The sequence below is a fragment of the Elephantulus edwardii genome, unplaced genomic scaffold, assembly GCF_000299155.1.
Source record: "Elephantulus edwardii isolate Elephantulus edwardi_28Jun2011 unplaced genomic scaffold, EleEdw1.0 scaffold00103, whole genome shotgun sequence".
Taxonomy (NCBI): Eukaryota; Metazoa; Chordata; class Mammalia; order Macroscelidea; family Macroscelididae; genus Elephantulus; species Elephantulus edwardii.
Genome location: NW_006399853.1, coordinates 8536060 through 8549891, shown reverse-complemented (window position 1 = coordinate 8549891; position 13832 = coordinate 8536060). Strand labels below are relative to the sequence as shown.

The 13832-nt window shown below is 42.8% G+C and overlaps 1 protein-coding gene across 14 annotated transcripts in view; it reads left to right on the top strand.

The window, feature by feature from the left end:
- Window positions 1-13832, top strand: part of TCF4 (transcription factor 4) — a 419315-nt gene that overhangs the window by 331068 nt on the left and 74415 nt on the right. Inside the window, exon 1 of one of the 14 annotated variants that reach the window (XM_006891732.1) lies at window positions 3355-3423. The exons of the other annotated variants lie outside the window; for them this stretch is intronic. Within the exon in view, the coding sequence (XP_006891794.1) occupies window positions 3355-3423 (69 nt within the window). Of the gene's footprint in view, window positions 1-3354; window positions 3424-13832 lie in introns of those variants that run through there. 14 annotated transcript variants of the gene reach the window in all.

Genomic DNA, 13832 nt, shown 5'->3' with positions numbered 1-13832 from the left:
CTCCTCTCCTTGAAAAGCAAAAGAAAAACTCCTTCATTGGTTGTTGTCTCTTAGGAGTGTGAACTGATTGTGGAAGGTAGGGAAATATTTTTTAAAACATTAGTACGTTTGAAGGAAAATTCATGAAACATTTTGCATCCTGTCTTCTAAGTCTAGATGGGTTTTATATCATTCAGCACACCCCCAAACCATTTTATTTGTGTTGTGACCAACTGTGTGTATTTGTAGTTTTGATTTTTATTTTATATTGATTTGCTTACAAAGTTTGTACACATTGTGTTTCACACTACTCTTCATCCACGTTGTGTTTCATACAATCATTCCCATGCATTGCGCTTTATAAAATTAATTACCATTACACTATGCCCATCATTACCTTGTCTTCGTAGGTCCCCATCAGATCTTTCTCGTTTCTTTTAACCCCTCCCTCAGCCTACTAAATTGTGCAACCCTGTGATTTTGTCCACTTGTGTTTTAGTTACTTCTACCTGTTACATTCTCTTTATATCTTCTGCTCAAGTTGTATTGTGTATCCCTTTTGTCCTCTGTTCCTCAGTCTTTGTTGTATCCTTCCCGAGTGTGCTCCATTTGCACTGTAATTTCTTCTCTGAATTAAATCTCAGCTTGTTCTGGCCACCTCCTCCTCCCCACCTTCTCCTGCCTAGAACTTCCTTCTTACATCACAACCTAGTCTTAATCACACTCAGTTTTCTTTCTGTTTTGTTGCTCTGATTGTCCTGTATGATTGACTTCTGTTCATATCTTTCCTTTCCTCTTCAGATTTCAGTGATACGTCTTTCCAGGTTAATCTGGAGAATTAGTCTATGTAACTATCGTTCACACAGTGATACGGGAAATAAGATCACTTTGCTTTCATTATTTTTTTTCCTGTGTGGTCTTTAGTGATCATGGTGAAGTTTTCTTATTGTAGAGAACATAGACTTTGTCTTGGTTTTCTGGATCAGGTGTAATAGAAATACTACAAGTAAATGGCTTTCACAATAAACACTTATTTTCTCACAATTTGTTGTGGTTGTGTGCCGTCCAGTCACCTGCAACTGACCCTATATGCACAACAACTCTGAAGCCTGCCTTATCCTGAGCCAGTTTCAACTGACTCCAGCACAACTACTCCCATTCCCCCCGTTATTGTATCAGTCCATCTCATCCAGGATCATGTGCTAGAAAACCAGATTGAGAGCCCTGGTTCTGGGGAAGACTTTCTCTGTCACACCTGGAGAAAGGTCCTCATCTCCTTTGATCCTTGTCTCTTGTGTGAGTGGACAGGGCAAGGTTCAGATCTGTTGTTCGTAGGGTTGCTGTGAGCAGTAGTCAGCTCAGTGGCACCTGACAACCACAACATGAGTCCATACCTCTTGGAGATCTCCATGTGTCTTGGCATTAATCTTCTGGATCTAGGAGGTTCTCAGTGCAGAGGCTCTGGGTCCAAAGGATAGACTGTGTTATGAGCACCATTTTCTCGATGGGAGTCAGAGCTCTCTGAATTCTGTTCACTTGTTTAAACTCTTTTATATCTTTAAACTCTTTTCTATATGAAAAGATTGACTCAAATAAACACTAACCCTGCAAATTGCATCATTCCTCATTAACTTCATAGAGGTTAGGAGTTTCAACATGTAGGATAATTACATCAGGTCACAGTGAGAATCACTACATAATACTGAGATCATGGCCTCACCAAGTTGTTGTGTATGTCAAGTCAGAAGCAACTCCTCTCTGACCTTCCAGTTGGTTTTCACAGGCTGGATATAGCACAGGAGGAGATTGCCTGTTTTTCTCCCATAGGGCAGCTGGTGGCTTTGAACTACCTGCCTCTGGCTGGATTGGCAGACCAACCATTTACCATAAAGCCACCAGAAGAAATACAATTTGATTCGTAACCAGTTTCTTTCATCATGTTCTAAACTATTGTTTTCAAATATATTTTAGATCACTGATATTTTCTAGTGATTGATTTTTAGAAAACCTCACTTTTCATGTTGTGTATTGTACCTTCCCTCAGGAAGGATACAGCAAAGACTGAGGAACAGAGAACATAAGGAATACAGAATACAACTTGAGCTATACATCTCACATGTTCATTTTATTACTGGTCGTCTTAGGCTCCTATTTTATCTTCTGCTTCCTACCACTTCTACCCACCATGTCTTCATTTCTAGTCTTTTTTCTCTTCTATAATAAGTAGGAAGACCATGACAACTCCCCTCAAATTCTGAGAGAACACAATGTTTGGAAGGAAGGCTCCCCCCCCCCCCCCCCCGGTTTTTTCTTCTGTAAGTCATGTTCTTTGCTGAACTGGGAAGAACTCTACTTTGATTTGAAAATTCTACTGTTGGGTTTTTTGTGTCCTAGAATTATCTGATCATGTTTCTCGTGGTCTTGGGAGCATGAAGGCAAGTATTTGGTTTGACTGAATTTGACCTTTAGGTAAAGGGGGTCTCTGTGTGTATGTGTGTGTGTGTGAGAGAGAGAGAGAGAATGAATGAATGCATGAATTGGGAGGAGGGACAATCTGAACAGGTACTATTGCTGTCAGTGAGTCTCAGCTTCTGCTTCTGGTTTAGAAAGACTTGGGCCTGTGGGTCAGAGAACGGATGCCTCATTTGGGTGTTGTTGGTTTCTCTTTCTTCAACCACTATGAAGCCGTTTTCTTTCATTCCTCTTGGTCCACTGTTTCTGTCACCGTTTTACTTGCCATCCTCCCCTTCCACCTTCCTTTCACCATTCCCTCTAGTCTCCCCCTTTGCCCCTCTCCAAGAGTGCCCGTCCACGGAGGCCATTCTCCCAGCACTAAGCAGGCGGCACACATTTTCTCGGCCCCTCCCCTCCTTCCCACTTTCCATCTCCTCCAGAAAATGTCAGAGTCTCTTTTGAAGACAAATCAATAAGTAAATAAAAGGACATCACCCCAGTCCCAAGCTGGAAATCCCACCAGTTCTGTTCTGCAAAGCAGGGGTTTGGGAAAGAGACCTCCTCGATTCCCGGGAGGTGACAGGAATTGGGAGTGGTGAAAGGGAAGCTGCTGAACGTGGTCCAGATGCAGCACGATCCAGGGTGAAGGCCTGGAGCTCGGTCATTTGGGTGGCACGTCCAGCCCCCCTCCACCTCGCTTTCATGCCCTCCTCCTAGCCTCAGCCTGGCCCTCCCACCCCAGGCGAGCCCAGGGCCTTGGAGCAGACATCTGTGGGTCTGAGTCTCCTGGACCCAGCGTGCAGGCTCCTCTCTCCCTCCTCCTATGAATTCTGTGCTGTGGTCCTGCTTGCTCCTTGTCTGTCAGATCGCAGTCCTGATGTTGGCAGCCATGTCTGACCAATCAGCAAACAACAGCACAGGATGAAATTTAAACAATGCAGATGCTCAGACTCAGGGTTATGTTGCCTGGACCACGAAGGGAAAGCGGAGGTAAGGTCAGAGTCTGCCCACACTGGTCCCCCCAGCCTGTCTGACCTGGCACTTGCTAACCTGCCCTGCACCCCTCTAACTTGTGGGTTCCCACTTGCTTCTCCCCTCCCCTCTTTCCTCTACCACTCCCCAGCACTTGTCCTTTCAGGGGGCTACTTGCCTTCCTTACTTCATGCCTGCACTTATTCACTGCCTTGCCTTTTGTGCTGGTGGGGAACATCCTTGTTGAATGGCCCTAGATTGCCTCGAGGTGGAGGAACCTTGGGAAAATGCCACCTCGTGCATGACTCTGGTGACCACAGTCTTAGTGGACAACAGGATTACCGAGGACCAGGGCAAGTGTATGGGATGAGCAGGCCTTCTTAACCCTCCCTTTGTGGGTAATAGAATTTATCCTCAGGTTACCATCATGCTTTTCCTTCCTTACCATTGAGATGTCAGGAATTGTAAATTGAGCTTAAATCATCTCTTCGGGAAGGGCTTTGATTGGAAAAGATATAAATAGATATGACCTAAATGAAGATGAATCAGCCAGTCTTTGAGAATTTGGGGAAGCAGGAAAGAGAATTACCATCTAGCCCCCCTTTTTTTTGCTGCTTTTAGTGTTAGTTCCATCAGTTGTGGGTTTTTTTTTTCTGTGACAAAAATAACACTATCATCCTCTTCTATTGTTAAGTATCAAATTGATCCCTTTCTAACTCAGAGTGTTTACATGGCTCTGGACTCTTAGCCCCATCTGGGAAAAATTTAAAGTTCATAAGATCTGTAAGGCTGAAAGATTGCATATAATAGGATAGGCAGAGTGGAGAAAAATTAGGACCCACTGTGGGCATTTTAAGCGAGTTAGGTGTTCGCTCAGTAGCGGCTTGTACAAGAATTGGAACGGATCGCGGTTGTGCGGCGAATGGTTTGGTCCAGAGCTGTGCAATTCACCACAGAGCAAACCTCGGTTTGTAAAACTGACGTTCTGTTGTGACTTTTAAATCCAAACAAATCTCTGCAAATTTCTGCCCGATCGAGTTAATAAGAAAATATATACATGCAGAAGCAAGAACCGTGTGCTGCTTGTAGCCCTGTCAGCGTCGGTGGAAATAAGAGAGGATTTTACCTACTGGATTACATTCAGCCAGCAGTTGCCAGGACCTCCAGCTCGGCAGGTTTTCTAGATTCTTCTACATTTTTTTTTTAAATTTTTTTTTCCTTCTGTGAGAACAATGGGATGGGGGGGGGGGCTTGAGAAAAGGAGACACGCAGATACGGAACGGGGTCACTTTTCTTCTAATTGCCTTGTAATTGGGGAGTGGTTTCCACTTTCCCAGTCCTTCACTCGCAGGAGGGGAGGGAAACAGATGTGGCTCCGCAGTAACTGGCTTTGTCCAGGCCGGATGTGCAGGGGGACCTGGAGGTCATTCCCCCCTCGAAGGCCTGTGATCAGCTTCACACCTGTGCACTGAGCTCTTCCCATGATCGATGCCCTTGTGTTAACCCGGAGTAACCTCTCGCCTCCTCCTGGTGCCTGGGCCTAGCTCTTGGCTGGTGGACCTTCCTTTCTCTCTGATTTACAGGTGGTTCCTGGAGCCACATACACTTGTTTTTCATGGTGCACAGTGCACTTAGCAGCTCGGCAAGACCTGCAATTTCATCCCTCTCAAGGGGCCCGGGAGGGGATTGGAAGGGGGGGGCGTAGCCAGAGAGTTTGCTGCCTGCATGTGCGTTTCTGTTTTGTGGCTCATATGGTATCAATTACCATTTGATGGCAACGCCAGGCCTGAGGGCCTTTGCATGTTTGTCCTGTGAGAAAGATCTGGAAGAACCGACATATGGTTTTGATTGCAGCAATTGCAGGTTGATAGAATGAACGCAGGGGTGAGGTGGGTGGGTTTTCCTTCCGGCCCTTTCCACTCCGGGTTGGTAATGTGCTTCGCTTGTGGAACTGGTCTTTTCATCATGCAGCCCCTCCCCACCTCCCCGCTCTCTGTGCCCCCCCCCCCACTCCCTACCACTTTGCATTCCCGCCCCTGGATCCTCTGCACTTTCAGAAACATGTGGACCACATTAAGGAGCTTCAATTAAAACAAACCAAAAAAAGGTCCACTCTTCTGGTAAAATTTCAGAGCAGGTCAGTCCACCGAGATGGTCAGTAGTATACGGGGTGGGGGGGGGGCAATCTCTGTATGTGCACACGGGGCTTTTTCTAGAAGTTAGGGGCGTGATCTAAAAGGACTGTTAGTTCAGGTTTTGAACATTGAATGGACACTGAGGAATATTGATAGAGATGCGTGTGTGTGTGTTTTCACATGTGTGTTGGTCTTTTGTCTAAGACTCTTTGCACGTTTGCATGAAGGTGTGCTCTGCAGGGAATCTACGTTCTAGAACGTTCTGTGGAGCAACGTGGCGAAGCATGTGAGGGTGGGTGATGTGTGTGTGAGCATTTCCCTGAGAAGGAAGATGTTGGGGACACACCCATCCCATCCAGGGTGACTTCTCTCTCCATGAACTTGGAGCAGTAGGGGGTACCCAGGAACTGGCTCCTCTGCTACTCTGCAGGGAGCACAGCTCAGAGGATGCCACAGGAAGGCCTCGTCTTGGGGAACAGAGACAAAGAGGAGGAAAGAGCATTAGAGACGCTTTTAATGCGGCCCGTGAAAATGCTGTGTTTCCAAGTAACATTTTTCAACAATGCCTCCAAAATCTCCTATCTTGTAATGTGTTTTACAGATGGGGAGCTCATGAGGATATAACTTTTTTTTCTCCACTTCAGCTATTGCATTTCAAAATATTACTCACAATTAGCAATCAATATATTTGGAAAAGAGTGTTTGCAATCTCATGGGTGAATGAGGCTATTAGGTAACATCTTCCTCCTTTTAAACTGAAAGACCAATAAACCAAGACCAAAATGCCAAAACACATACCCCTCGAAGAAGTGAGTGAAAATGAAAAAAAAGGGGGGTGATATTAATTATTTGTTCTGAATACCAGCTTTTGAATCCTAGTCATAACACTTGATAAAGCCCTTCTTAGGTCTTTTTGTGTATTAAAATTGATCTTTATTGACAAAGAGTAAAAGCTCATAGCTCAAATGATTGACTTAAATTAAAGGGAGGCATCAATGTGATAGACTCTTAGTGAAAATGGATCCTATTTCTATAGTACCTATTGGTGGGGGTTTTAATACTTACCCAAACCTACTCTTACTTTTTCTTTGCCCAAGCTTTCTCCTTTTAATATGTAGTTTGGTTTTAGTGAGACAACATGAGAAAATGTGTAAATAAGTCTAAATACAAGTTACATTTTTAGGTTTGATAATAATGTTCCTACAATTTGATCAATTGTGTCCTCTGAGATGTCTTTGAATTCATAGCACATAATGAATTAGTGATGAATCGATCACTCTAGTTACCTATTTTAATAGTGGCTACTGAGTTACCTGCTATTTAATGTCCACATATATAACTTTAAATTACCATTCAGTTTGACAGTTTAAAGTTTAGCAAACATTTCTGGTTGCTGCTCAGGCTACTAGTAGCTAATAGTGATATAGTGAGAAGTCCAGTTTGGCGATTTGGGGGTTTGGGAGGGGGTGGTACATTGGTTTCCTGAAATCTATAGCATTGGGGCTTATAGAAAGTAGTGTGCTGTGTGGGCTGGGAGCCCGACTTGGAACACACTGGGTCACTCACCAGCAGCTGTACTGCACAGATAATTGATTTGAGAAGACTTTTTGAATCTTCTCAGCCGTAACACCATTCTGGGTTTGAAATGGGAAAATGGAAAAGAATTTTAGGGAAGAGAGCTATCTCCGACTTGAAAGGTGGCTTCAGTAGAAGTCTTTCAGCCCCTGCTCAGATTAGCCAACTTTCCTAATCTGCCTTCCTCGTAGAGGACAAAGAACCTGCTGGGAAATGGGGGTTTTCAATGTAGGAACACACTACAGAGACCTGAGATATAGTTCGATACCAGCTCTGTGTGCCTGTCCAATGTTCGTTTGGTTTTAGAATTGAAATTTAGAGAAGATAGCAGATGAGGCAACCTTTAAAAAAAATTCCTTACAAATAAAATTTACTGTGCTATTAAACTCTGATTCAGTCTGCACTCTCTTTTAAAATAATTACATTTATGTAGTTGATGCTAACAGATGGAACCCCTCCAATAAGTGCCTAACCTGTGTCTTAGGCCTCCCTCAGGATAAAGGAAGCCTGCTCTATCAGGTCTGAATATACTGTCCTTTGAAATTCAACAGATTAAAGGACGGTGCTTTTCTTGCTCTTTTGGGTATGCCGTGTTTCACAAAAGTGAGAAAGGTTTATAAATAAACATAGGTTCAGCTCATCATTGGGGAGTTAGGACCGACTCATAGCTGACCCTCCAGCAAGTTTTAGAGGCTGTAAATCAGTTGGAAGGAGATGGCTGGTCTTTCTGGAGGATTTGAACTGCCTTTGGGTTGGCAGCTCACCTCCTTACCCACTAGACGCCAGAGACTTCTCATCTCAGGTTGTCAGTTGTCTTATTCTTGTTTGTTGAAAAGAAGAAGTGGGGCGGGGGAGGTTAGCTTACCCAGCAGAGCACCCTTCACTAAAGATTGGTATTAAGTGCTGTTGAATTGCCTATGACCCCTAGAGACACCGTGAACAATGAATCGAAACCCTGGCCTGTTCTGTACCCTCCTGACCCCCTCTGACTTACACAAGTCCACCAGTAGTCTCCAGATCATTCCAGCTTGTTGATTCTTCCCCTCCTCTGCTGACCCTCCACCTGAGACATCTGTAAATTGAGAGAGGAGAGGATGGGTATGGAATCCCGGGGGCATGACTCCGCTCACTTGGCTGGGACTCTTCGTGCAGAGGTGGTGACAAGGGCCACTTGCATCTCTCCTTGGTGCTGGAGCCTCACCCTGCAGACTCTGTATTACGGAATGTGCTCGCTTACTGTGTCAAGAGCTCTTCCTCCATTTTCAGGATCCACTCTTGTTATTCAGATATGGCAAATACTCTCTTATGTCCACAAGGAAGACATTACGAACTTTAGGAAAGGCAGGGTCAGTTAGGAGCAGGAAAACACAAAGTTGGCCAACGTTAGAATTGTACGCAGACTTTATGCACTCTAACTTTTGTACAAAACGTGAACCACTGAGGGGGGAAAATGGGAATTCTAATGAGCTTTTTAAAAAAAAAATTGCAAATCGTGGCTTCCTAATTCTGAGGGAAACGAAGAAAGTGGAGGGGGGGAATCCTCAAAGGAAAGGCTCAACAGGGCTTCCTGGACATCAAATAGTTCATACAAAACAACATTCTGATGACTTACATGTAAATAAATCAAAAGCATATGAATTAAACTCCTCTAGAAATGCATATGGGTTGAAACAGAGAAAGAAGTGCTGAGGAAATGTGTTTTAGGTTTTGCTGAGCCCATGACATTTGAAAAATAGTGTGAGACATTAACAAACTCAGAGCACGGTTTGGCTTGTCCATTCAGCGCCAGATCCGTGTACCATGTGCCTGACTCTGAGCCACCTTTGGTGTTGTGCTCCACACGTACTTGGCCATTTACATTTCCTTTTCAATTAGAAGCTCAAAAATAGCATTGCATTTCAAGGAAATGCAAATCTTAGCATTGTCTCACCCATTTTGTTCTTTGTCAGATGATTTCCCGAAAATACCACCTTAGGACCAGTCATAGTGATGGATGGGGCCCCTTTGTGACTGGCATGTAACTGAAGAAACCATCCCTCAAGTCGAGACTAGAACCAATGCTGGCTATAAACAGAGCAGGTAAAAGCCTGAGATGATCAACGTCCTCTCCGGCTGCAGAGTGGAGCTCAGCCCTACTGAGCTCAAGTCGTCACCTTTCTGACCTCTGTGGGTCTGCAGTTAGGGGAAATATGGTTTTTCTCTCCCACCTGGCACACAGGAAAGCTACCATGAGGGATTCTTGCTCCTGAGACAGTTGTGTTGGCTTTAGGACCTTCATATCCTTTCCTTGATATCTTTAAAACAACAACAACAAAAACTGGCTTAATTTTAGGAGCAGAAACCAAGGGAATTTAGGGAATTAAAACAACCAGAGGTCCAGCCTTCCACAGTTGAATGTCAGCCATAGACATATATTTGGATAAAATTTTGTCAGTGTTCTTAGGACTAGCATTGTCACCTGAGATTATTAGTTCAAAGTTCCAGAAAGATGGTAGGTTTCATGTTTTCTATTGAGAGAATATTAACTTCAGTTGTTTAAAGCATGACTTCGTGTATTTTTTTTTCCTAGCTCCTTCACTCAGTGGTGGTAAGCAGCTTAACAGGACAGTTAATTCTTTCAGCTAATGTTTACTGAGTACTTACATGAGTTAGGTGCTTGAACATGACTTTGAATAAGAGTGAAGCAAGATAGAGACGTGAAGGAAGTGACTGTTACATACGTAGTCTGATGGGGAAAGTAAAGGTAGACACGAGAGAAAGACCTGTCTTTAACCTGAAACAGTTGAGGTCAAAGACTACAAAGGTAGTAACTTGTAGCAAGGTAGATCATGGGAAATCAGAAGCCGTTCAGAGTGACTGGAACTCATGGTATTAAAAACCGATAATGATAAGTGGTGAGACCAGAAGATAACAAAGTACCACATACCAATTAAGAAGTTTAGAAATTGCCATGAGTGTGATGGGAGCCATGCAGATTGGGATACCCCAGAGGTAATTGTATTTAAAATCCTATGACGGTAGGGGAAACATTGGGAAAATACAGTCACAGAAGCCGAAGAAAGAAGGGCTTGGGGCTACATTAATGGAAGGAAATAGTTGTGGTAGCAGTTGTCTTCAGCAACAAAGTGCTCTTGAACTGTTTATTAGAATGACAGGTGTTCAAAGAAGGCAAAGAAATGGAGAAAAGGCATTACAAGATTCTTTTCCTCATTTTCTTCCTCCACTATTAGCATCAAAAAAGTGAACATCAAATATCTTATCCATCAGACTCAGAGGAAGGATACTAGGAAGAAAAATGAGATGCATCCATCCCAAGGGATCATAACATTTGGGGAAACAGACCATAAACCTAGAACAGAAGATCACAACACTGAGTAGAATAACAAGCAGGGGTCAAGTGCACACAGTAGACCAGTCAGTTCAGATGAAATGGGTCTTGGGCAGATTCCTAACGAATTGGAGGAACTGGGTGGGCAGATGACCAGGGAGAGTTTTCAATGGTGAGGGCAGCTCGGAGTTGTATTCTCTGTTGTGCCATCAAGTCAGTCTGTTCAGTCTCATTTTGCACTTCTATCCAATGAAAGATAGGTAGTAGGAAACTGCATCAAAAGTGATGGCAAACTTAGAGCCATGATTTCTTTTATGTTTCTGATCTGCTGTAGAGAGAAATTAGAATTGTGGGCTGATTGCGTTGTAACTTCACGCAACCTGTATTTTAAAACTATGGGCCCAGAAACCAACATATTGATAGTACAAATTCAGTCAGAGACATTCCTTAAATTACACATGAATGAGCTCCTTGGGAATTTTTACAGTTCCAGTGCTGTCCAACTGTGGAATTGTAGCATGATACCCTTCACATCTGTGTTATCTTCGTCTGACATCTCCTTCTTGGGAGGAAGCCAGCAGTCCAACTCTCTGTGCAACACTCAAAGGAAGCCATTCTTGATTCCGAGGACAGGTTTGCTGAAGAAAAATACAGGAGTCAAAGTTCAGGAAGGGATTTTAGTACCAAGATTTTCCCTACTTTATTTAGTAAACATTTACTAGTTCTCTAGGGAGCTCTAGTGCCTAAGTGGTAAGGAATTGCACTCCCAGCATAAGAGTACGTGGTTCAAATCCACCAGCTGCTCCCCGGGAGAAGCTCCCTTGCAGACTGCCTCTGAAAACTCACTGGAGCGGCAGCTGTGGGTCTGTCATCTCAATGGTACACAATGGTAGACAACAACAGGGAGAGTCTGTTGTTCTGAATGTGCATCAAATCTCAACTTGTGCCATGAGGAGCATGTGGTATTAAACAATAACTCCTCTATAATTTGTAGAAGGTATAAATGTATAAAATAAACTGTCAGTGACGTTTAGAAGATTAAATGTGTACAATTAAAACTTTCTGAACTCATTCTTTTCTAGTTGGTAGATTTGTACTCTTCTCTATATTACACCAGAAGTATCCATTCCTGTCGTATTAATTAGAGAACATTGTCCACTTATCAAACACTTAAAAGTTCTTATCATGACAAAAAAGCATTTTCAGCACCGACAGTGTGCTGAATTCACTACATGAATTAAATATATGTGAATGCCTTATCTGTACATTGAGTTCTGTAATTTTTCAAGGGTTTTCTTTGATCTCATTTCACTGTCTAGCACATCTCTTACGTAGAGAAAGGTTCTGTGGTCTGAATCTTCCAAATGAATGTCGTGAGATTGAGAAGTTAAAATAACTACTTCAGCCAAAAGATCTACTTACTTGGTAAGGGAACTAAATTTAAAAAAAAAAAAAAAAGTGCCCTCCCCTTTCTGATACGTTCAAGACATTGTCTGTAGTCCAAAGAGACCTGGTGGTGCTGCATTTAAGTATTCAGCTGCTGACCAAAGGTGGGTGGGTTGAACGTGCCAGGCACTCTGCAGGAAGAAGGGACACAGTGGAGGTATTTCTGGATCCGAAACACTGGAAACCCTGGGAAGGGAGCACCTCACCTCTGTCCTGTGGAGTCCTCGTGAATGGGAATCAACCTGATAACTGTTGACTTGGGGCGTGGTCTACAGCTGGTTGACTCACTAAAAACAGCTTCAGTGAGGGACAGCCATTGGTTTTGCCATCTCATACACTGAAGGAAGGATGTTGGGCTTTTAAACTCAGAAATCATAGGCAACCCTAATGAGAAAAGGGAGCTCTGATGGTTTAGTGGCGAGAAGTTGTGCTGCAGTCCCAAAGGCACCCGGTTTGAATCCACCAGCTGCTCTGTGGGAGAAGGTTGAGCAGTCTCTTCCCATGTGATTAACCGCTTCTGAAATCCCGCCAGAGGGTCAGCTATGGGTCGGTTCTGACTGTATAGTACAACAACAACTGAGAAATCAGTTACCATTTTAGCATCAAGTCTGTTTTCTTTTCTGTGGCTTCATAAATTGATTTTTTTCAATCAAGAATAGAAAAAGGAAATGTCTTTTGCTTCTTTGTAACCTTTCTGCATATTTTTTCCAAGTTCTCCCTAGATAATAATTTATCAAGGAAGAACAAAAAGACAAAAGTGATTTCCAAGCCTTTTATTATGTAAAACTGTCCTCTTCTTGCAATAACATTTTCTCTTCTAATTGCATCAACATTAAGAATTTTAAACTGTTTCCCTTATCTTGATATTAAGTAATCATCTGAATTTTGCATTTCTGTTTTGAAAAAATTGAAAATTATTGAACAAAGCAATTTCGTTTTCAAAAGTTTCACTGTATTGAAAGAGATCAAAGAGGCATTCTTAACCATAATTTTTATTGTGTAAGAAATTACCGTTGTTTATACTCACTTGGGCTTTCTTGGGTGGTGCAGTTAAGGACGAGGATTCTAGCTGAAGGGTGAGAGATCCAAACCCAGCAAGAGGTGCCCCTAAAATCCCAGCAGGCCCAGAAGTCATGGTCTTGAAAGCCGGTGGAGCAGATCTCTGCCCACTTGGGGGTCACTAAGACACAAAATTTACTCTTAAGATCACCGACAACATAACATGCTAATTCATCCTGATTTCAAACGAAATATTTGAGGTAGCTTGTATGTTTATTATTAAACATTTTTAATGATAAGACTTTATCAAACTCAAAAAAGTAGATCACATGAAAAATAATCTGAAATATTTGTGAAATCCAACTGACTGCGTTTGAAATATAATTGAAGACTTGGGCTCTTACTACTTCATCCCTTGCTCCTGTCTTGCCCACATTTCTTTTCTGTTGATCTACCTGTAGATGTCACAGGATAGGGTTCAGATCTGTTGTTCATTGGGTCATCAGCTCAGCTAACACCTAACAACATTGCCCTTTATTAATCCCTCACCTCCTTTGAGAAGGTTTTTGAGATGATTATTTTTTTAATAGTCCTAGTGGAGTAATTGTCTGTTTCTTATGCCTATTTAGTTTGTACAAAGAACTACTCATTTCCCTAGACTTTCTACTTACTTGGTCTAATTCTTAAATCCGTCAGTTAACTCACCTGGGCTTCTAATTTTGTGTGTGTTATAAAGCATCTTGCCTGGTGTTGGCTAAAAGCTCTGCCAGGGGTTAAACCACTGATCTATTGTTTGTTGATTTAAAAAAAAAATCCGCTCTAGACCCAGGAGGGGAAGAGGCTGGGTAGAGAGGGCATTTGAATGTTGACAATTTGCATACTTATTTCATTTCAGTCTGTGCCACAGAGTCATACATTTGGTAATTCTTTCATGCTTTTGTTTT